At 37.3% G+C, this 25,000-nt stretch overlaps 1 protein-coding gene across 1 annotated transcript in view; it reads left to right on the top strand.

Annotated features, from left to right (window-relative positions):
- LOC107734540 (polypeptide N-acetylgalactosaminyltransferase-like 6) overlaps positions 1 to 25,000 on the top strand; it is a 66,263-nt gene that overhangs the window by 18,740 nt on the left and 22,523 nt on the right. The window contains exon 3 of the mRNA XM_016546529.1: positions 20,765 to 20,873. Within this exon, the coding sequence (XP_016402015.1) occupies positions 20,765 to 20,873 (109 nt within the window). The remainder of the gene's footprint in view (positions 1 to 20,764; positions 20,874 to 25,000) is intronic.

Here is a 25,000-nt window from a genome sequence, read left to right as displayed (position 1 = left end):
ACTGTTGGTGCTTTCGGTGGTGGACAGGGGTCAGCATGGGCACCCTGACTGGTCTGTGGTTATGCAGCCCCATACGCAACAAACTGCGATGCACTGTGTATTCTGACACCTTTCCATCAGAACCAGCATTAACTTCTTGAGTTACAGTAGCTCGTCTGTTGGATCGGACTGCACGGGCCAGCCTTCGCTCCCCACATGCATCAATGAGCCTTGGCCGCCCATGACCCTGTCCCTAGTTCACCACTGTTCCTTCCTTGGATCACTTTTGACAGATACCAACCACTGCAGACCGGGAACACCCCACAAGAGCTGCAGTTTTGGAGATGCTCTGACCCAGTCGTCTAGCCATCACAATTTGGCCCTTGTCAAACTCGCTCAAATCCTTACGCTTGCCCATTTTTCCTGCTTCTAACACATCAACTTTGAGGACAAAATGTTCACTTGTTGCCTAATATATCCCACCCACTTACAGGTGCCGTGATGAAGAGATAATCAGTGTTATTCACTTCACCTGTCAGTGGTCATAATGTTATGCCTGATCGGTGTATTTGGCTGCATTTGCACCGCAAAGTCTAATGCACAAATGTGATGTTTTGGCACAAATAAGATTTTTGTTCTGACTTTCAGAGTTACATTAAAGGGATAGTTCACTCAAAAATGAAAATGTTATCATCATTTACTCACCCTCATCTCGATCCATCTGTGTGACTTTCTTGGTTACTTTTTTTCCGTGGAACATAATGGTAACCAAAATGGTTTGCTTACTATATTTCTTCAAAATATATTTTGTGTTCTACAGAACAAAGTAAGTCCTTACAGGATTTGAACAGCATGAGGGTTGAGTAAATCATCACAATGTTTTAATTTTTGGGTGAACTATCGCTTTAAGACAAGCTGACTGTGTTTAGACATTTTCAGACATTTTTACTAAGAAATACATTCAGTCATTCATGTGTGCTGCCGCATATTTTTTCTTTCATTTAGTACTGGCTTTGTTAGAAAAAGCCAATAATTTTAACATCTTACTCTGTATTAAGATGCCTGTTACCAGAGAAGCTGTAATGCAAAGCAAACTGTCAAGTGATGTGCATTTGTTGATGTCACCAAATTACCTTATATTTGCATGTTTGTGTTGCTCTGTTATGGATGACTCCCCCAGTAGCTATATTAATATAGACACAGCACCCGTGTTTATCTTTCCTGCACAGGGTTTAGGAATGTAATTATGGCTCAGGCGGTGACATTTTTGTCATTTCGCCTCTGAGTGGCTGATATCATAATGAACAAGCTAAGATTATCTTGAGGCTTTCACCAAATCTTCAGGCCCAGTATAAACAATGTACATTTTCGTTCTCGAATATGTTGAGCAAGTGCGCTAGAGTTCTAAAATGTGGAGTTTCTTGTTATATAATATAATGAACAGTAACCTGGATATCTCGATAGGACAGCATATGACAGTATTAACCTTGCCTCGAACCTCATAAAAGGATTTAAACCTTATATAACATTGTGGAGATTATCTGGTTATGGTTTATTAAGGGACAAATGCAAATTTCCAGCACTGAAATTACACACTTGGACAATGATATAATGTGAATACTTTGAATTACAGTATATACTTGAGTTGGCCACATTACATGCGGATAGTAACTGAAAGAAAAACACCTGAAATGTTTTTCAGTTGATCAGGAGTGACATCTGTTATTTTACAGAAGAAAACAAAATACCAGTACACCAAAAAATGAAAATGGTTTACTCACCATCACTATGATTTTCTTCCTTCTGTGGGTTCTTTGAGAAACTATGCTTTTTGTGTTTACATTAATACCTTGCCAAAACATTTTTACTAAAACAATACGTTGTCATGTGTTGCCGCATTCACTTGATTACTTGCCCTAAAATTGACAATCTCCTTCCTGAGTTGTTATGATCAGTGTGTTCCTTTTGTGTTAATGTTGAAAGCTGTTCTGTGAAAGAGTTGGTTAGGCTTGCTTCAGACTGGCTAGTGCTAGGGTCTGATTTATGAACATCCTGTTGTCTTGGGCCTCTGTGGAATTCGGCTCCTCATGTTTCAACCATGTTTTGACCAAATCTTAGATTGTCTGATTCGGTCTGATATCCTACACGTGTTACTGCAAGGAGCAAGTACTCTTCACAGAGCGCATACACAAATATGCATACGAACATTTGAAAGCAGCCAGTTGTTAGTCAAACAGCCTTCGAGTGTCAAATTGAATTGGTAATCAATACTGCCAATACTGTAGACAGGTTTTTTTCTTAGTAGCAGCTCGATCAAAAATTCTGTCATTGTTTACTCTCCCTTTTGACGTTCCAAACCTGAATGACTTTCTTTTTCGGAACAATAAAGAACATATTTTGAAGATGTGTAATTAAGTTGGCCATGTTACATTGGAATTGGAAACAAAAATGTTTTTCAAATGATCAAGAGTGACATCTCTCTTATTTTACAGAAAAAAAAAAGAAAAAAAAACTTTACATTTGACCCATGGTGTAGATGACCCAAAAATAAAAATGTGACTTTCTTTTGTCTGTGGGTCTTTTTTTGTTTGTTTTTTGGTTTGGTTACCAACATGTTTCTTTTTGTTCTTCAGAAGAAAGAAAGTCTTACAGGTTTGGAACGAAATGATAACAGAATTTTCATTTTTGGGTGAACTATGCCTTTTTGTGTTAATACCTTGTCAAGACACTTTTACTAAAAATACATCCAGTCGTGTTACTGCATTCACATGTGTTACCGCAAAGAGCAAGTACTTTTCACAGAACACATACGCAAATATGCATGTGAATGTTTGAAAACATCCACTTGTCGGTCAGTTGACTGCTTTGAGTGTTAAATTTAATTGGTATTCAATAATGCCAATACTGTAGAAATATTTCTTCCTAGTACTGACTTGGTCAGAAAAAGGGATAGTTCACTTGAAAAATATATATTAAAAAAATAAAAAAATAAATAAAAATTCTATTTTCGTTCCAAACCTGAATGACTTTCTTCTTCTGAACATAAAATAAGGTATTTTGAATAATTATATACTCAAGTTGGAGAGTAATTGAAAACAAACGTCTGAAATGCTTTTCAAGTGATCTGAAGTGACATTTCTGTTGTTTTACAGGGAAAAAAAAGGCTTTTACACTCGACCCATTGCAGGTTGTACAGAACCCCTTGTTCACTTTGAAAGTCGTATTTAGGTTATGATGAACGCATCACAAGGAATCTGCTACCACTTTGACCACCGCTAAACCTTTCCCTGTATGATCCCGTTCAGCTTTCTTCCATGTAGGGCTGGGTATCGAGTTCGATACTTTTTAGGCACCGACCATAAAACCAAAGTTTTTTTTTTTAGATAATGTAATCTTGTTAAAATTGATTTCATAAAATTGGTATCGAAAAAAGTATCGTTCAGGAACCGGTATCGAAGTCAAGGTATCGGTATCGGTATCGATATCGAAAAATTTTGAACGATACCCAGCCCTACTTCCATGCACGTTCTGTTCCAATGTCATTTGAAGAAACATCAAGCCACCCCCTCCGATCCCCTCTTTGAACTAGAGGCCTCTTTCCTGAAAGTGTATGACCCAGATTCATCCCTCTCATTTCCATTTTTCTGATGTTTTTGTAGCGTGCCGAGCCCATGTACAGGCAGTTGTTGTTTCTAATGTTTCAAGGCAACAGAGGAGTCCCTTGAGCATAGAGTCATTTACTTTAAAAATGTATCCTCTAAGCAGAGAGGAACTCAAAGGCAGGGTAATAAATGCGGCGTGCCTCCCTCGCCATGCGCTGATATTTAATCAGCATCAACAGGCTGCTGAGAGCACTCCACCGAAGTAAGTGCCCTCGGAATTTATTTGTTTCTTAAATTGGATGAGTCCTAAGTGTCTGTGGTTTAACATCATAACTAATTGGTCTTGGTGGTTTATCGCATGCGCGTGCGTCTCTGATTTAAACAGAAACCCAGATTAGTGACTCTTATGGAGTGGCTGCAGCCCCATTAGAAAATATCCCTATCTATGATTAGGGTGAAAAATATATGGATGTTAGAACACGTTTGTAAAACCCTGTGCTGTATTTGTGTTTGCTGCTTTCGTTTACCACACTAGCATTTTTTCCAGCTTCACACATGGTGTCGGGGCATATATGATCCCAGAAGTGGACATTAATGTCTTTAGGTGTCGACCCCTTTCCACCCTTTTAACCCACTCTCCTCCACCCTTCCGTTGGAAGCTCGCCAACCATTAATTAAAGGCCCCCATTAAAGCTCTGCAAGTCCTCTAACTGTTTGTGTGAGTGATCACCCTTAGCCTGGGGTCACGTTTTTGCCTCTGTGTGGGGGAATATATTTAGAAATGTGCTGAGTCAAAACCGTTGAGAGGAAGTGGTATAATATGATGAGGAAATGAGCCCTACAGCGGCTAGAAGCGACTCGGCTCTCCTTATTAACGGAGAACAGGTTCAGCTCAGGGCTGCGTGATGCCCAAAGGCCTCACTCATAAATGGACATTAGTATGCATGTGGGAATCAGCACAGAATTTCCTGAAAACACTCTTCTTCTGTTAATATCAGTAAGACCATGGAAAGCATGGATAATCCATCCTCAAAGAATCCTCTTCTCATATATTTTTACAAAAAAACGAGAATCACTCCTGAGGCGAGACACAAAACAATTGTGATTGTTGTAAATTATTTGCAGCTGGAAAGTTGGCGAGGAGTCTTCAACTTCAACTTCAACCTCATGGAACATACTTTGTATTCAATTTCTGCTTCAGAGAAGAAGATTTGTGGTTTATAGGCATTGTAAAGCTTTAGAGGAAATTGAATTACATGGAATAACAACAGTAATACTGGATGGGTTTTTATCTTCAGCATGTTTTTTTATCTTTCTACAGAAGATCTGCCACACTTACAAAGCTGCCATTGGCTGTAATTGTTCACAGGCATATGCCTCAATCAATTATACAAAGGGCCTTATAAATGTTCTTGCTTTTTTATATGTATAAAAACAAGTCTGTTTGAATCTGAATTCACAAATCAGTAAATATGGCCTCTTTTTTCAATATGAAATTGTAAGGCAGACATCTGAAAAGGGCACAGTTCTATAACAAGCGCTATTTAAAATAGGAACAATAACCTTGGAAAAGACTTTAAGGCCTGAAGATGAGATGTCGTTATAGTAAGGCCAAGCATGGTGTCATTAATCACAGGGTCCCGGGCCCTGTGAGCATTTTGTGTTTCTCAGGTTGAGTTATTAAAGAAGATAACAGGGGTGAGTGCTTTCTTTACCTAAGGGTTTTGTCCTATTTCTGGATTTTAAATTTCTACTTTCAGTTTGATACTGTAATATGGATGACTTACATTAAATATTAGAGTATGAATAGGGCAAGTGTCTAAGATTGTGAAATTGCTTTGTCTTAATAGTAAAATATGAAGATGATGGTAGCAGTTAATCCAATTACTTTGCCTTTAATTTTATTGTCAGTGTATTGGTTTTCTTTATGAAATAACTTTAGTCCTAGTCTAATTGCTTTACATGAAGTTATTCATATAGCATGTACAACATACAGTATTTAGAATAAAATTTACTTTTTAATGAGCACACATTATGACTGTACCCCTAAATAGACTAAAAACCTCTTTCAGTGTTTTCTGTAATGTTAAAATTCATTTTATATTTGCCATTGATTAATTGAGAAATGTAGTAAATTCTATCATGAAGATGTATTGTTTCAGAAGAATCTATGCCTGCGGCATAAACTGCATAATAAGTATGTGACAGGATTGAATTGGCTGCATTTCTTATAGGCCTTTGGCCTCCGACCTTCAACAAATGGAGGTTATATTGCGTAAACATTAATGCTGCCAACAATGGAAAAGGAACAGTCAGTTTTGAGATTGAGCTTTTGATTAGAAACTGCAGAGGACCTTTTTCGATGTGTTAATATAAATATTTAAGTAATAAGTTGTGATATAATGTGCAATATTTTGAATTTAGTCAATTAAAGGGCATTTTTCATCATATCTGTTGCTATATTGTGGATTTTAGCATGGATGGAATGCTGTATTGACCCATCAGAAGCCCGAACCGAAACTATATGTAATTATACTTAGTATTTATAATCATATTTTTTTATAATCATAATTAGAATGTACACAGCATTGCGCTTTATCTGTTTCCTTTTCTGTTTTACAGACAAATTTATAGATTTACTCTGTAATGTGAGTGAGTTTGTTGGTCTTAATGCGTTATCACTTTTGTGACATTGATTTAAAGCTGGCGTAGCTGAGAGTAGACTTGAGTTCTCATTCTAGATCAATGTTTTTTCTCTTTGTGGCTATATTAACTAAGCCATGCAAAACCATAATTGATAAACAAACACATCTTTGAAATCTTTCCATTTCAGCAAATTTATACTTAAAAGACTGATATTACAGAGCTGCTAGCGAGCACTATATGTTCCTTACTCCATCATCAGTTAGGCATCCTGGAGCAGGTCAGAAAAGTTCAAGGCCCACAGACACTAGCCATTTTCCCAGGTGGATTTGATGGTTCCCTTTGACAGCCAATACAGCTGGTGATCCTGAGTCATAAGCAAGGCATGCTGGGACAGCTGTCTAGCTGATCTGTATATGCCACTGCTGCATCACTCATGGTGTAAATACCCATTTAGACTGGGTAGGAGGTTTCACTGACTGATTTCCTCAGATTCACTCACACAAATGGGTGTCTTCACTGAAAGGATTTCAAATCCTGACCTGGATGTTTAATGCTGTAATTACAGTATCTCTTGCATTGAAGTCATGTGACATAACACTGCAGATATTTTTTTGTTTGTTTGTTGCAGTTTAAGCTTGTAAGATGCATTCGTTTTGCAGTTATATCTGTTTGCCTTGGTTTTATGAATTTTTATGAGGCTGTTTGGTTAATTAAAATGCTATCATTATGATTAAGACAAATCTCTCTTGTAATTATCTATGTGTGTCTGTCAAAGTTGAGTTGCATGCCATGAAAGTTCCATTGGCATGCAATCTTTGACATGTGGCCAATACTTTTTTTTCATAGAGATGGCTGCACCAATGTTTCATTTGTATTGTATTGTTTTGTTTTCTTCACACTGTATTGTTGATTTTTGATGATATTTTTTTTCAATCATAGTTTTCATAATAGCTTTACTGATATGGGTGATTTTAGAAAACTGAAATGATTGTAAAATCATTTAAATATTTAAAAATCATATTAAGATATAATAATTTAAATGTTAAATAATAATCTAAATTAATAATAATTAATCTAAAAATATTCATTGTCAAGGCTTATTGTCCACGACTTTCTTATTCATGCATGTTTCGTTATAGTCATTTTAACATGTCAGTAACTTTAAGCACTACTGCACATCACAAATATATTTACATAAAGCAATATACACAATGTAGCAAAAATCTATTTCAATCATGACAACTCTCGGAAGATTTTAGCATGGTGATGGATATGACAGTGTTAATGTATTTGGTATTGGGCGATCTGCTACACTGCTGCTGCTGCTGAATTGCTGCTAGTAGATTATTGGGCCCCACTTTATATTAAGTGGCCTTAACTACAATGTACTTACATCAAAAATTAAGTACAATGTACTTATTGTGTTCATATTGTATTGCAAAACACTTTTGCTGCTATTGAGGTGGGATATGGGTAAGGTTAGGGACAGGTTTGGTGGTATGGGTAGGTTTAAGGGTGGGTTAAGGTGTAAGGGATGGGTCAACTGTGTAATTATAAATGTAATTACAGAAATTAATTACAGATGTAATTACATGCAGGTATTTTTAAAATATAAGTACAATGTAAAAACATGTATGTACACAATAAGTGCATTGTACCAAATTATTAATTTAAATGTAAGTACATAGTTGTTAAGGCCACTTAATATAAAGTGGGTCCGATTATTGCTGCTGCTGCAAGCAAGTACAGGAACTTGCTACTGCCAATGCATATGCCGATACGGTCCCATGAGTATTTAAGACATACTGCTGCTGCACAAATAGCATATACCTGTAGCAGATCTATACAGGTGGAGCTGGGGAAGGTGGAGGGTTTCAGAGAATCTCTAGTGAATGCTAGCCAGCCATATAAATGCAAGGCAGTAAGCTCATTGGCTGCATATGCAGCATGAACCAGTCAGCTTGTGCCAAGTCATATAACTCTCTGAATATCATCGGTTACGTTAACAACCCGCAATCTAGGGTTTCATGACTTAACTATATATTTAATTGAATGCGATGAAACGTGTAATGTAAGGACACTAAACAGCTATCAAGATAGGGGTGTGATCCTTTTGAGTAGGGGTGTATTTGTTTTGGTGGTTTTAAATATGAACAGGGTTTCTCAGAAATTGCTTACTGCACCTTTAAATTCTACACTGCACAGTGAGTCTCTTATTTACATCTTAATTGCACTGTGTGTGAGTAATGATGAAAGCATTTGTGAGATTGCAGAAATTTAGTTGCAATGACGAGATGCTGAGCTGCAAACATTTATGCAACAGGAGTAGATCTAAATATAATGTTATTATACACAGTTTCAAGAATTAGTCAGTCTCACAGCTGTAATATTAAAGAAGTGTTCCACATGTAATAATTCATATGCAGTGATGTTACCCAATCGCAGCAGTGGGCATTTACACTGAAGTCTTAAAAGAGACCTGCTTATTTAAACAGTGTTCAAATCAGAGGCCTAAAATCAGGGTAGAAAATGGTGTTTCGAAATAATTTCTAAATTATGACAGTTTTGTGTAATTTGACGAGTTCAAATATGAAAGACAAAACTGCAGCACTGTAACTATTCCAGCAGAAACCTAAAGATTTTCCTTTCCTTTCTGACCAACTATAACACCTCTGAAACCATGAGAGTGTGTTTCTGCACTAATCATTACAGACACTACTGCTGTAGCCTTGCCATGAGCTGTGGTACCAGTCAACAAGATGTTAAAGTAAAGCAAGTGTTCTTACTGTGTGTGGAGCCAGGAACAGAAACTAGCACCTCACACTGACACCGAAGATGAGACGGTGTGAAAGAAAAACTGTTAATTGGTAATATAAAGCATTAAAAATGTCCAAGTCAGACGTGTGTTTGTGTTCTGGATAGAAGCTTTCTTTGCTTTTAAACATCTCACAAATTCATCAAAGGCTTCTCATACAAATATCTGATATCAGAGAGAGAAAGCTGTTTTCATTTGTAGCAAGTTTTCTTCCCGCTTACTTGAGATGACAATATATTCCTATTCAATAATGGATAAAACAATCAGACATACACAAACCTTGAAAACAAACCTTTTTGATGCTTTAAAGCGTCAAAAGCTGATACGACATGCTCCTTATTTTCACACAGTTGGAGTTTTACCAAAGTGTCTGAGAAAACAGGAAGCAGCTCAAACTGAGACAAAGTGTCTTGCGGCAAACACAGCTTTGATCTCCTTTTAATAACCTTCACTTGTCTTCTCACTGTCCCACTGCACAGGAACAAAGGCTTTACACTGGCATAAACATATATGTGTGCGTACAGTGAGATCCAAAAGACTGAGACCACATTGACAGTCTGGCGTTTAAAAATTAAATTTAAACATGGAAATGAGTATTTATTTATTTATTCATTCAAAAGTTTGGGGTCAGTATAGATTTGTGAAATGTCATCACAGTTTAATATTTTAAAATGTAATTTATTGCTATGATGGCAAAGCTGGATTTTCAGCATCAGTTACTCTAGTCTTCAGGGGCACATGCTCCTTCAGAAATCACTCTTGTGATGTCACACTCGGTTGCAGAGAGCACATGATGAAGAAGAAGATCAGGTTCAAAAGTATTTAATAATCCACACAAAGGTTAATCCAATGAAGGCAAGCAAACTAAACACAACCGTATACATTAACGCTGATGTCTACACTGATGTGACCAGACAATTGAGAAGTGAAAACGGCAACAAAAACTAATGTAAATGAGGGTAACATACTGGACAGAAAAATGAAATCAAATCAGTGACTATGATGACAAATGACTAACTAAGGCAGGCAGGACTGCAACAGAGACAGAAAACGAACTCAAAACCGAACATAACCATGACAGCTGATTTGCTGCTCTAGAAATATTTATAAATAATAATGTTAAAAACAGTTGTGCTGCTTAAAATTTTTGTTCTCCTGCTGAGTTGCTTAGTTCAGCTAGTTAACTCATTAAATAATGTGATATTCGATTTGCGATACGATAATGCTTAAAGTGCCACATGCTCAGATGAAACAGTTTTACTCAGCTGTTGCTGAGTCAGTTCTGTGAACTTCTATAACTATCTTGTGTCATATATATATGGTTATTTGTATTTGTAACAACTTCTGAAAGTGAACGGTAGTGTTTTACTCTAGCATTACATAATGTCATTTTAACATGAGTTTAGGAACTGAATAATAAAAAGGAAAAATACAACACAGCTTAGTATTTACTTTATGAATTCAATATGCACTGATTCTTATTTAAGCTACAAAAGTTATTTAGGTAAGAGCAGTGAGTGATTTTCTCTTTGTCTTTTGTTCATGGCCCCAAATATTGCAAGCCGTAGCGATATGCATATTGCGATATGTACATTTGCGATATTTAGATAATTTCGATATATTGCACAGCCCTAGCCAAGGCCATACACGTCCCTGAGAGCTGATTTATTTATTTATTTTTACTTTTTGTATGTCAGCTTCTCTAGATTTGATTAATAGATAAAAATACCAAATGTGAATGGAAAATTCTTTGTTGTTTTTTGTCACTCAGTTTTAACCCGTAGCCCTCTTAATCAGATTAGTTTAGGATTAATCTCCAAAAATCGGCGTCACTTCTCTTATTTCCACTTTCACTCATTCCCTGATCTATGTTGAAGGTTATTCTGCAAGTTAACAGAGTCCTAGAACGGTAACACTATGTGCTGTGTGAGCAGTTGTCTGTCACATCGAGAGTCACACCTGTTAAGGTTGTCAATCCCAGTCACTGACTGTGTGTGCTTGTGTTGCTCTGCATGCAACTATGCATGACAATGTGTCTGAATGCACATGTATGATTAATTTTTGAAATCTTGAACATGAATAATGCATTAGAAAGAAAAGCAATTATAAACCAGTTTTATTTTGCAACAAAACACTGTTAAAATATAATGAATGCACTTTCATTTTGGAGTTGCCAAAGGTGCTCCTGCCACAAAGTTGTTTTATTTGTGGGGAAAGGCTTTTTAGAAATAAAAACCAAGCAGCATGAAGTAATAAAGTGCTCTGTAATAACAAGAAAGCACCATCTTAGAGCTCTTGTGTTCAGATCGCAGATGTGGTTCAGCTTGAAGCCAAAGGAGTTGGAACAGCCAGACACTTGAACAGAAAAAAAAAATAAGCAAAACAGAAAAGTCGAGAAGAGGCTGAGCACAGCGTGTTTAAACGCGCAGGGAAAAATCTTTTCAGCTGTTGTTGAACTCTACATTCAGTTGGGCTAATTAGATTTTCAAAGCTCACAGTGTGGCATATTTGCCTCTAATCAAAATCATTCAACATATCAGTCTGTGTTGATATTCTATGCAGCAGCCATTACTGTCAGAGGTAATGATGTGATCACAGAGAGTGGAGTCAGGGAAGCCGCGCTCACTATCTTTTGCACGTATCTCTAATTTTATCCAAAGATATGACTCTCTTTGCATTAAATTGCTGATCTGAAGCCAGTCATCTCGTCATGTTCTAGCCCTAATATTTGTAATAGAAATGGCAGCACTGATCTCAGATCAGCCAAGCATGTACTGCTTTATTTCTAATCTCATGTAGCCAGAGTTTGACTATCGCCATTACAGTCTGATCAACATTGCAATATATTCTTGACAAGAACTGGCAGCTTAGATAGAAAGGATTCTTTTGATTTTATGTGATATTTAAAATAAATGTATATACAGTGATATGTATATAAAAGGCTGGAAAGACAACGCCAAATAAATTTGTAGAAAAACTCAAAACTTTGAATTAGGTGACTAATTCTTTATCAGAAGGGCTCGTTGTAGCAAACATTTGCACAATATAGTTTGAAATTGTGTAGAAGATGGTAGTGTTGGACAATGTATTTAATCTTCACAATTTGTTCACAAAGATTTTACAGGTGATTATACTCTTATTTAATGATTAATTTTATTGTATTATTTATCTTTATAGATTTTTTTCTATATAAACATGTTTAAATATCCTTTTCTTGTAGTAAAACAGAGTATAGTAGAATAGAATTATTAGAGTATTAGAATTGAAAATTATTGTAATAATGTGTAACAATATTACTGTTTTTACTGTATACACACAGTCTTGGTGAGCATAAGGGACTTCTTACATTCTTCTTACAAAAAATAAATAAAACAAATAAAATGAAATAAACTCACCGACCCCAAACTTTTGAACGGCATTTTACATTAAACATTTTTAATCTACTTAGCAACCATGTATTCGATGAAACTATTAAAATAATAGTTCATTTGAGTGAACAAATCACCTTTTTAAGTCATTTGAGAGCATATATGGAGACACACACACATACACTGATCAGCAACAACATTAAAACTGAGTGGCAGAGGCCAAATAGTGATGGCTAGCCGACTGGGTCAGAGCATCTTTAAAACAAAAAGTGGTGCAAGGAAGGATCTCAGGGTCATAGGCTCCCAAGGCTCATTGATGCACGTGGGGAGTGAAGGAAAGCCTGTCTGGTCTGAAAACGTAATGCTGTTTAAAAACTTAATGCCGACCAGTATAGAAAGCTGTCAGAACACACAGTGCATCGCAGTTTGCTGCGTATGGGGTTACGTAACCACAGGGCGGTCAGAGTGTCCCTGATGACCCTTGTCCACCATTGAAAGCATCTACAATGGGCATGTGACTAACTGGACCATGGAGCAATAGAAGAAGGTTGCTTGGTCTTACGAATCACGTTTTCTTTTAGATCAGGTGGCTGGCCAGGTACATGTGAGTGGTTTACCTCGGGAATAGATGGCAGCAGGATGCGCTATGGGAAGTAATTTTACCATTTTTCTCTGTATTTTGTATCGGACAGATCATCAATAGCTCATGGGCAGTTTGTGGGTGTGCTGTTTGAGGCTGGGACTACTAAATTCTATACTTTTATCTTTTTCTTAGTATAGATTGTTTTCTGTAGTTTCATAAATTCATAAAAGTCCTCCTTGTTTCCATGTACTATTTTCCAGTTCTTCACTATAGGTATTACTGTCTCTAATCTCCCCCTTTATAGAGGGTTAGAACAGCATTTGAAAGTAATGTGGAAGCACTTCAAAGAGACAGAGTAACAAAGAAAGTGAGAGAGAACGAAAGGCCACAAAGGAGAGAAAAAAAGATATTTAGAGTTTTTAATTTCATGAGGATGATTCTGGGTAAATGAGTCCTGCCCAAATGAATAGAGTCATAAAAAGAAATAAAGTTTAAAAGCCCTGGAATTAATCAAGAAGGTTAAAACTTTTGCCAAAGATCCCTTGCTACCTAGCTCGTAGCTTACTTATAATAATTACTATAATAGCTTACTTATAATAATTGTATTGACCGTGGCCTGGGAAATACAATTATTCAAGTTGTTAAAATATACTAAGAATCACCGGCTCGCTGGACGACCCTTGATTTAAAGTGTAAACTATCAGATTTGAATTCAGTTTTAATCAGGTTGACTCAGAATTTTCAGATTCGAGTCCTTTCAAAACCTGAGCTAGAAATAAAATTAATGATTAATTCCCTTACAAATGAGTTAATTTCATTACACCCTACAGGGCGCCGGAGGTTAATGAAAAAATCAAACTCAGCAGCATGTGAAGTTTGGAGCATCACTGTATTTCACAGCATCCTTTCTCTTACACGCAGGCGCCTGAATATCCATTAGACCAATACTTCAGTTCTCCTACTCCTGTTGAAAATTTTTGCACTCTAAACTTACTACCGTTCAAAAGTTCATGATCCTGCAGCAGTATATATATATATACATATATATATACATAAATAAATATATATATATGTAATGCTGTTATTTGAACTTTGAGAATATTACACTTGGCTTGACTCAAAGTTCTTTTGTTCAGTATATTTGCAGAGAGTGACTAATGGCCGTAATTTACAAGTAGATATAACTGCAGACCGGAGATCTCCAAAATGGGGCGTGAACTCCAAAAGTGGGCAGAACCTCCAAAATGGGGCGGGGTCTCCTCGCGCAAAGACTTTCACCATTGGCTCTGGCTCCAGCCAATTGTTATTGACTTACATTTCAAAATAAAACTTTATAAATTAAACATTGTTTCTAGTTCATCTAAAATAAAATATGCTATATAAATAAATATTCTCCGTGAGAGCAGAGCCCAAAGCTAGTGGCCAGTGGTGTTCGGACTGGAGTTTGAACCTCTGCGTAATGATATAAACGGGAGTCACCCACGAGCTTTCCCGCGAGCCATCCCAGCGCAGCGCAGGGGAAAGATTTTACTCTATCACTTTGTTTTAGCCAACGGGGGCGTCCCGGGGCTCGAAATTCGCAGGGTAACACTTTAATTGACACAACCAATAAAATCTTTAGAATCAGCTGTGGGGCGGAGTTTGCACTGAAGTGGATTGGGGGGGGAAATTGCGCATGCGTATCATGTGCCTGTCTGTCAATGGGAGGAAGCCACGCCCTATTTTGGAGCTCCCACCCCGTTTTGGAGTTCCCGCCCCCATTTGGAGATCTCCAGGCTGCAGTTATACCCTTCTCGTAATTTAGAGTAATCTGAATTCGTAAACATTAAAGGTGCTGTATGTAGGGTTGACACCGAGTGGTTGAACTAGGTGTTGCAGTCCAAATTCAAAATATTGGAGAGGGTTTTTTTCACCCGGCCCCTCCTCCTCAGACTTGATGCACACGCAGGTTGCCAGATTGATAACTGGCAGTGGTTGGGTTTCACAAACCAAAACAGAGACCGACATTCCGGCCCGGAACGCACATTTTCAAATGAGAATAACTGACTGTAGCATTGTTTTTCAGATAAACAAGTGTTAACTTAGCATGTTTCTTAAATATCTGCAAACATATGATGGTATTGTTATGCTTTAGTAGAGTCAAAAACTTACATACAGCACCTTTAAAATGAGTTTGTTTTTTTTATCTGTTGTTCCTGTGTTGTGGATCTGACAGAAATTTTGCCCAGTAACATTTTCTGATCGCACATTGTATTAGAACTTATACATTATTACTGAAACTCTGACTCTTACAGACTGACATGATTCAACCTTTTCTACTGCTCATGACCTATTTATGACTAAACAGGGGCCAGTTGCATAAACAGTCACAATGTTAAAGGGGTGGTTGACTGGGTTTTTTCTAGGCTTGATTGTGTTTATGGGGTGCAGTCTAACATGTGTTCATGCTTCGTTTTTTAAAAAACGCATTATTTTTTTCCACACCGATCTGTCCCTTCTCTAACAAACGCCTAGATTATTTCCTGTTTTTATGAAGCCCCTCCCTCAGAAATACGCGATGTAAAGCAGCGCAGCATGGCCTCGCCCCCTTTGCTGCGTGTTCCCGGGGGCGGGGTTTATCTGGGTTCGTGACGTAACGGACCTGGGAAGAAGCTCGTTGTAGTCCCTACCAGTCGTTTTTGTAGGCATTAAACTGCCAGAATTTTAAAAGACGATATCTCCGTTTGCATTGAACTTTCAGCGCTGCAACTTTGCAGATATTGTTTATGCTCAAACAGCAACATTACACACTAACTAACGTTAAAAAAGTCGGAATCAACCACCCCTTTAAGACTATCTCTTAAGTACTAGTTTGACCAACTAGCAGTTACCCAAGAGGTAATCCGTCTTACTTTTTTGGATTCAAATTAGACCAATCTACCTTTTTGTCACTGACTTAAAAAGTTATGACCAGTAAGAAGAAAAAAAGAATATATGACTAACTTTTTAAGACTAGCCTAAGAGGTTAATGCACCCGGCCACAGATCTGATGTCAGATTCAACAGGCATTTCCATTTTTCCCACCTTTGTGTGTATCATTGTCATGGGGCTTATTTATTTCACAGGTGCACAAGATGGGCTCTCTGATCTCTTGCGGCAGACACAGGGCAAATGATGTGGTTGATCAGAACACAATGGTTCCTGCTCCACTGGACGTGTCTTTTTCCTTCTATCGTTTGAACTCATCACAGGTCGAACGGTCGCAGTCGGCGCTATGTTCCGTTTGTGATGTGATGCAATGCTCTGATGTGCAGATGTTCTCATTAGCTGCACCTACTGGAGATGATCCCATATTCTGAGATAATGATGTATCATGCAGTGGACATCCAATGTTTTTACATTGATAGTTCTTCTTTTGTCACAGTTCTCATTCCTTAGAAACAACCTTGGAGAAGTGAATTCCCAGTGCGTCACAGAATGTGTTACTTTGATGCTGTTGACACTTAGATTCATGTCTTGACTTAATGTGATGTTTAGATGCACGGCCTTCTGACACCAACACATACGCGCATTCACTCACAAATGTCAGCCAGCTTGATCGAATAGCTCCTGACAGCTACACAAAAGGCTTATTTAAACAGTCCTTGTCCTCATTAGCAGTGCCTGTTTATGGAACCTCGCTTAGTTCAGTCTCACCACTGCTGACGCCTACTGTAGGCCATACAGAGAATAATTCTATTTATCAAACAAAGCGCATAAAGCACCAGCGATCACAATGCCAGCATTGAGCGGCGGCTGACAGAAAGGACTCAGGACATTGAAAACCAGCTCTGAGGAGGAAGCTGTGGAAAAATAGCTCCGGCAATGGGGATTTTGGACAGCACTGCTAAACGACATAATTAGATAGTGGTGCTGGCAGTGTATAAAACATCTGCTTGCTTATCTGTAGAAAAAAGAGAAAGGGCGGTGAGGGAGGAGAAAAACAGCAGAGAATTGCAGGGTGAACAAGCTTGCCAAATGTGGGGTTGAAAAAAAAAGGCTTTTACCTTGCACACCTCACTTACAGACAGAGTTTGAATGTAACGTTTCTGAAAGAGTCAAATCACTATGGCCATTATGTTCAGATTTAAGTAGTTCTTTGATGACACAAGTTTATTCATACTAATTGACTATACATTTGTTTTCCTTTATACTTCATTCATTGTTTGTACCATCTTCCATTCAGTTTCTCCTCAAGCCTCTTTCAGACAATTGCACCTTCAATAACCATACCTTTTGTTTGAATGCCATATTCACCATCTTCACTGTATCTCAGTATCAGGATGGCAGCTGCAGGTCAGAACAATTCAGGGTTCAAGTTAACTTCTCATTTGGTAATGTCGTTGTCACAGAGAGGTCAGGGAAACAAGTAGGCAGAATTTAAATGCAGTGTATTTTTATTAGTAATAACAAAAACAAAGATAATCCAAGTACACAGATTTTTGCAGGAGAAAACGTGTGACAGTACAAACAACACAAGACAAAGAACAGAACAAAACGAGGGCAAGATATACACAAAGTAATTAGAACAAAACTAGTAACAGGTGTGCAACGTAATCAGCGACTGGAAAAAAATGAGGGGTGGGAACATAGGAAACGTGAACAAAACATAAGACAACCAGGAAACACAACTAAAAGTCCATGAAACAAAACAGAAGTGTTACAGTGGTAGCCTTATTACTTGTCCAAATGTGGTTATTAAAGTGATAGTTCACACACAAATCAATATTCTGTCATCATTTACTCTCATGTTGTTCAAACATTCTGTGGAACACTAAAGAAATTATTTTGAGGAATTTCTTTTCATTCAGGAAGGACATGTTCTTATGTTCAGTCTGTACTGTTTTTACATTTTAGGTCTATGTATGTAGCAGACAGATGCCTTTCCGTTATTGTCACTTACACTTTTTTTTCAGCATTTCACATCCTGAGAAATAGAAAAACAAATGTCCTGCATTCTTAACTTTTAATACAGCAATATATCCAAAGTAAACAGTCTTTTAATACGGCGAACAGAACCTTACTCATTGCTTTTTCTACTGGTTTAATATAATTGACATAAAAATTATATTAAAATATGTTTATTTTTTAATTTTTTTGCATGCCATATTCTTTATGTAGGCTACATATCTACTCTGTTATCTCTTCCCTGTCTCTTTGGTTTGATTTGTCTTTGTACTGGGGGAACAGAGGACACTCCTCCTACATGATTCAGTTTTAGAGCAGCCATATGATTTGGATATTGAAGGCAGTGACGCTTTTGAAAGCGGCATCCACCACTGCGCTTTGTTGACCACTTTTAATTAGGCAGCACACTGTGCCGTGAGCCACCCCACTCCAGTCTGGACTGAGTCAGTAATTGCTAAATTTACTGTAATCAATGTGAGGAAAGCAGGGCTTGATGACATGCCAGAAAACTACTGTGTGGGAAAAATAGGGAAAAGAGAATCATCCAGGAGACTAAAGTCTAAAACGCTTTCTTTTCAAAGCTCTTCTGTGTCTGGTAAATTGCTGCTAACCTCGCTGTTCTGGAACACAAGAAGAAAATTAGAAACACTGGACTGCTCTGCTTTTTCTACATCCAATGTCTTTTTTTTCTTTTTAATATGTCTAGTTCTTGAGGACAGACAACTTCCTTCAGCCCCAGATGTAGGCCATCATAAATGAAGAATGTAACTGAATACTGTTGTTTTGTAAGAGTGAGTTATATACAGGACATGGAGAAATAAATATTGCTGCGGCTTTGCAAAATTGAAGCCCTGTGGGTTTGAGTGTTTCAGTTTTTCTTGGGTTTTAGCCATATTCTTACTATATGCGTACATCTGTCAATTGTAGCTCTTCTCAAAAAACAACTTTAATCAGTTGATTCAATAGCTTCAGCTGATAATGCAGTTAAACATGCCATGCATGTAGGTGACAATGCCACATCAGTTTTTTCATACTGACTTAAGTGTTAAACAATTATGTGACCATTTTGTCCCATTCCGTACAGGTGTGACCCTGTATCAAAAGGCACAGTTATTTTCAGGAATTTGTTTTTTACACTTTTTTCCCCACAGTCCTTGTTTTAGTGTGCTTAGTCAGCCTTTCGTCATATTTATAAATTTTACTCTGACTAAAATGCCATCTAATGTTAGTCCCAGGGATTAGTTCAATCCCAGAAACTGTTGACTATGATTGATTTATTTGAAATCATATTTTTTTTTTCTAAAACATTATTAGCACATATTGGTAATATCATGCAGTCTTGTATTTTCTTGAAGACTACAATCTGACAGCTTATGCATCATTGATTCACCATTTACTGAGGGTGTCATTTGGGACAAGGCCTACATGTAAATTACTCACAGCAAACTCAAGTCAACCACTACATTAATAACCTCGGCAAGCTCCACCTGTGCTCTGCCACAAAGTCTTACCATCAGAAGCCCATGCGTCCCTATGGGAGAGTGATATCCAACATTGCTGCTAGCAGTTCTCTTTTTTGCGGCTGTCAAGTCGATGTCACATTCTTCTAGTGAAATTCCCCTTTGACAAACTCCGATGTGCTTGTGTTCTTAATTTTTCCCCCCAGAAACTCTCTGGGGCCTTAATAAAGCAATGCTTTTGTTTTTAAATTATTCACAAACACAGTGGAAAAAAGCCGCCCAAATCCTCAGAGCTGCTACTGGAATCCAAGCACCTGCCTCCCATAATCCACTCTGCTAAGTAGCACTCTAAATCATTTCCCTAAAAATCTCTGTGTCTTTTTCGCCAGATTCATTTTGAGTGAATAGTCTCTGTCTTTTCCAATTTGCTTACCTGAAGCATTTCCATGGTGAAGCTTGCGCAAAGACAAAGCTCTAAAAGGCATTGAGACTTATTCTGCATATATGTCGGAAGCATGGCTTCCTGAATCCATCTCTCTGAGCTTTCATCAAAACCATTCGTTCTAGTGCATCCCCAGTGCATTAGCACCTGCTGCCAGTGAAAAGAGCTGTTATCAGGGGTCTGTCTGTGAGAATGGGTAAATTGTAGATCAAATGGGGCCTCTTAGACCTTCTAGTGCTCCACTTTATACACCCTGTAAATGCCTATTGCGCAAATAGAAGAGGCGTCGGTACAACAGAGCATTGCTACACTTAAACAAGCTCTGTCTACTGCACACATTTTACCGCTCTACATGGTCATTTTGAGATGCTTTTTCGTTCCCAAATTAGAAGAATCCACAAGGAAAAAAATGTGACATGCTGTGCTGGCATGATGGAATTGATGGTTGGCACCAATTCTAGATGGATGTCCAACCAGGAAGGCAAATATGCACCGTGTGCGTGCAAGTACTCAAAAGATTAAGGGCTGCACCCCGCACAACACAGACACACAAGTACACTATTATTTTTCATGCAGCTGATCAAATCTAAAGGAAAATTTTGCCTATGGCTTAAATATTCAGTATAATGTTTACGGATCAGATTGGAAAGCTTTTTGGTTATTTAAGTTGCTGGCTACACTGATTTCAGCCAATTGAATGTCTGTTCAAACAACAGCTATGTTTGAAGTTTTAATCATTGCATTATAGGACAATTTAGGCGTGAACAAGTTACCTCAGGGAATTCTTAGAAATGTTTCAAAGTGAAGTTAAATTACCTCTCATAATGATGCTTTTGCTGTTGTTTTTTATTGTATTTTTATTTGAGATCTAACTTGATTTAACTTGAGTTTATCTAAATATCTTTTCTGTATATCTCACTTTAAAAAGTTTCTTTCTCCACAGGGCTTCCCATTGGGCTTAAATGAAGTACACATTTATACCTGGACAGACGGTTTGAGAAGAAGAGACTGGCATGACAACGAGAGCATCAGGAAAGACAGCCAACGTGTTGGTACGGGCACTGAATATTTCAGAATAGGCCTTTTCTTTCTTATAATTGAGACTTGTCCCTCTTAAAGCATATGAAAACCTCACATTATCACAGCATAAAGGACATCAACCAGACTAAAGAGGAAATATTTGATGATGATGACGTTTTCTTTATGGCTTTCATTTAGGGTAGGACATTATTTTAGAATACTGCACACATTTTACCGCTCTACATGGTCATTTTGAGATGCTTTTTCGTTCCCAAATTAGAAGAATCCACAAGGAAAAAAATGTGACATGCTGTGCTGGCATGATGGAATTGATGGTTGGCACCAATTCTAGATGGATGTCCAACCAGGAAGGCAAATATGCACCGTGTGCGTGCAAGTACTCAAAAGATTAAGGGCTGCACCCCGCACAACACAGACACACAAGTACACTATTATTTTTCATGCAGCTGATCAAATCTAAAGGAAAATTTTGCCTATGGCTTAAATATTCAGTATAATGTTTACGGATCAGATTGGAAAGCTTTTTGGTTATTTAAGTTGCTGGCTACACTGATTTCAGCCAATTGAATGTCTGTTCAAACAACAGCTATGTTTGAAGTTTTAATCATTGCATTATAGGACAATTTAGGCGTGAACAAGTTACCTCAGGGAATTCTTAGAAATGTTTCAAAGTGAAGTTAAATTACCTCTCATAATGATGCTTTTGCTGTTGTTTTTTATTGTATTTTTATTTGAGATCTAACTTGATTTAACTTGAGTTTATCTAAATATCTTTTCTGTATATCTCACTTTAAAAAGTTTCTTTCTCCACAGGGCTTCCCATTGGGCTTAAATGAAGTACACATTTATACCTGGACAGACGGTTTGAGAAGAAGAGACTGGCATGACAACGAGAGCATCAGGAAAGACAGCCAACGTGTTGGTACGGGCACTGAATATTTCAGAATAGGCCTTTTCTTTCTTATAATTGAGACTTGTCCCTCTTAAAGCATATGAAAACCTCACATTATCACAGCATAAAGGACATCAACCAGACTAAAGAGGAAATATTTGATGATGATGACGTTTTCTTTATGGCTTTCATTTAGGGTAGGACATTATTTTAGAATCCCTGCCAAGCTGTCCCTGTAAATCAACTGGTTGCCCCTGTGGCTTAAGAGACTTTATTGATCCATCTGAATTTACGGCTGGTTAATAATGTAAAGGTGTCTTTTTGCAGTGCTAAATTTTAGCTGCATTAGGTCCTCGGCAGTTAAGGATTTACATGGCTGTCAAGGTGCTTACTTCGGTGTTTATTTTATTCAGCCATTTTCTTCTGGTTTCCAAGGATGACCCAAGGTGTTCGATGGGATATGGTTGTTGGCCAAGCACAAATTGGCAAACTTTTAGAATTGTTTACAGTTTCAATTATAGATCAGGCAATAACTGACACAGATAATCTTTGTAGGTATCGTGCCAGCAGTAACACCAGATTGTGTCCATGTTTGAACGTAGTGTAGAAATCCAATGAAATCCACATGATGTTCTCTTCTAAAGGGGTCATGAAATGGATAATCAAAATGGTATTGATATTTACACATATAAGAGGTTAATCTACAATAAAAAAAAAAAACATACTGCAAGTTTCAGAACTCAAAACTAACTTTAAAATATGAATAATTTTTTCTACCCGGATTTGAAATCGTTACGGCACGATTTCCCCTTGACACGCTCCTTAACATGTGTCATCATTGTATGTAATCAAGGAAGTGTGGAGAGCCATACTGTGTTTGGATACAGATGTCGAGTAAGACCATCAAAATCAGACGTTGCTCTGTCAGAGGATGTAAAGAAAAACTGCACCTCCAAAAACTTTGCATAGCCTTCATAAAGATCCGAGCATTAGAAATGCATCGCTGAACTATTTTTAATGATGTGCCTAAGCGACTGAAAAACTGAAAGAAGAAAGTTTTAATTTGTTCTTCACATTTCACACCGGACTGTTTTGTGAATTATTCTAAACATGCTGCCAGTTTTTCAATATATCTTTTATTGAAAGATATGGCAGTGCCAAGCATTTTGTCCTTGGAGGCAACACAGGTAAGTGTATTTATTGGTAATCTTACAGTGTTTGTAGTAAATGTCAAACCAGCATTTAACGCTATTAAGACACCAATCATATCACTGTTTGAGTGTTGCTAAAATAATCAGTACATACCTGCATAAATGCAGTCTCTTTTGTAACACGACAATAATAATGGTACTTTTAAAACTATAAACCGAAAATGAAGCAAGCAAAAGCAATTGCCATGGTGAAACAGACTGTTGCAATCATTGTGGTTATATTTCAATTTCTTCTGCCTCGGGATCTGATTTGGGCTCAAACATACAGCTCTGTCACAGCAGTTGCCATCTTGAGTATCAAATCACACAACATGCTGTAGCAAATCACAGTAGTGGGTATTTCTTCAAGAGGTTTCTTCAAGATGCCCCTTTTAAAATGATAATTTTTACAAATATTTCTGGTGCAAAAACTTTGCAAACTAAACTAACCTCGAGAAACATAATATAAAAAACCCCTGCATTTCATGACCCCTTCGATATAAATGCTAGTGCTTTGGTAGCTCTGCACATACTCTCTTTATTTTCTAAATGCCTCTTAAGGGTCTAAATGTATTTTTTGAGTGAATGCTTTTTAACATTGCAGTGCTTTTACATTGGACATAATTTTAACTTCAGATACTTGTAAATACTCTTAAATCCCAGATGCTAAATGCAAGTGCTCAGGATAGCAAATAATTGTGTGTTGCACATAACTGTAGCACAGCGGATCTAAATATTTATAATTAATTATAACTAGTTATGATTAATTATTCATATTTCCCCATGAGCTGATTCGCTACATAACTGTATGAGAGAAGGTACCCAGAAAGAGGCTTGTTTTATAGCCCTTTGGAATAAAAAAAGAAGTCAGTGTATTAATCAGGAATATTTGTCAGATTAGAGGGAGGATGGCTTTTCTGGCACCTGCAGGCAGGACCACGTCCTTCTGCATATGGCCCACTCGGCCCAACTGTTCTGTGTTGACCCATCTTTGGAGCATGCTGCATTATTCTATCAGAGGGCTTTCAGTGCACACCATCTGTTGGTGACAAATAGCAGCCTCCATTATAAAAAATTTAAAAAACACCCGCTAATTTTTCATGAATCTAGTTCATTGGAGATGGTAGTACATGAATGCCAGGGAAGAGTAATGGATCTTCTCAGATCCATTTGGACAAGGCCAACAAATTACAGCGCAAGTAGGGGTGGGTACTTGAGTTTTAAAGCTGTCTTTTTAAAAAAAATCTTAATAACTGCTGAAACATACACATAAAAGCCATAGTGGCATGATGTTTGTTCCTTAAAACCAACACACGCATGTTTGAATAGAACAGCACAGAATACAACTTAGGAATTTGGACAACCACAATCTTTTCAATTGAAACATTCCAATTTTCCTGGATCATCTTCATATATATACAAAGTTGTATCCAGGGCCGCTTCTGGCCAAATGGGTGCCCTAAGCAGGATTGTATTGTTGTGCCCCCCTTCCTCAAATATTATGGAAGTAAAAAAAAAAAAAAAAAAACACCAATAGGCGTCAAAATAGAACTTAAATAAAATATAAAAGTAAATTAAAAAATTTTTTATGACTTTATTAATACAGTACAGTTAATACAACTCAAGCATTCAGAAATCATGCAAAAGAAAATTAAGCAGTTTTACGACGATAAAACCATGGTTTATTTTTGTAAGGGTTGTGATGTCCACATGTTTTTTGTTGAAGAAATTATAGAGGCTGTGTCATCTATAGCAAAAAGCTGGCCAAAAATGAAAGATTAAGTGAATATTTGAATTAAATGTTTGGCCAATAGCCTAAACAAGGATTTGATTATCCCAAGTGTAGCAGCAGCAATTACCAGGCCTTTGGCTCCCTTTGCAGGCATTTGTAATAACATGCAATGTACATACATTGTTTATTTTGTATTAGACTACATTATGTATTTTAATAGTGTTATAACCAATGTTGTTATAACCAATCATTATTGCCTCATTGTTTTTATATAATGCATTTTAAGTCATTTCAAAGGCTATTGTTGGCTTAGGTCTGTTTTTA

Source organism: Sinocyclocheilus rhinocerous, unplaced genomic scaffold (assembly GCF_001515625.1).
Source record: "Sinocyclocheilus rhinocerous isolate Xijiao unplaced genomic scaffold, SAMN03320098_v1.1 scaffold580, whole genome shotgun sequence".
Classification (NCBI taxonomy): Eukaryota; Metazoa; Chordata; class Actinopteri; order Cypriniformes; family Cyprinidae; genus Sinocyclocheilus; species Sinocyclocheilus rhinocerous.
Note: the sequence above shows the minus strand (reverse complement) of the source record. Positions and strands in the feature narration are given on the sequence as shown.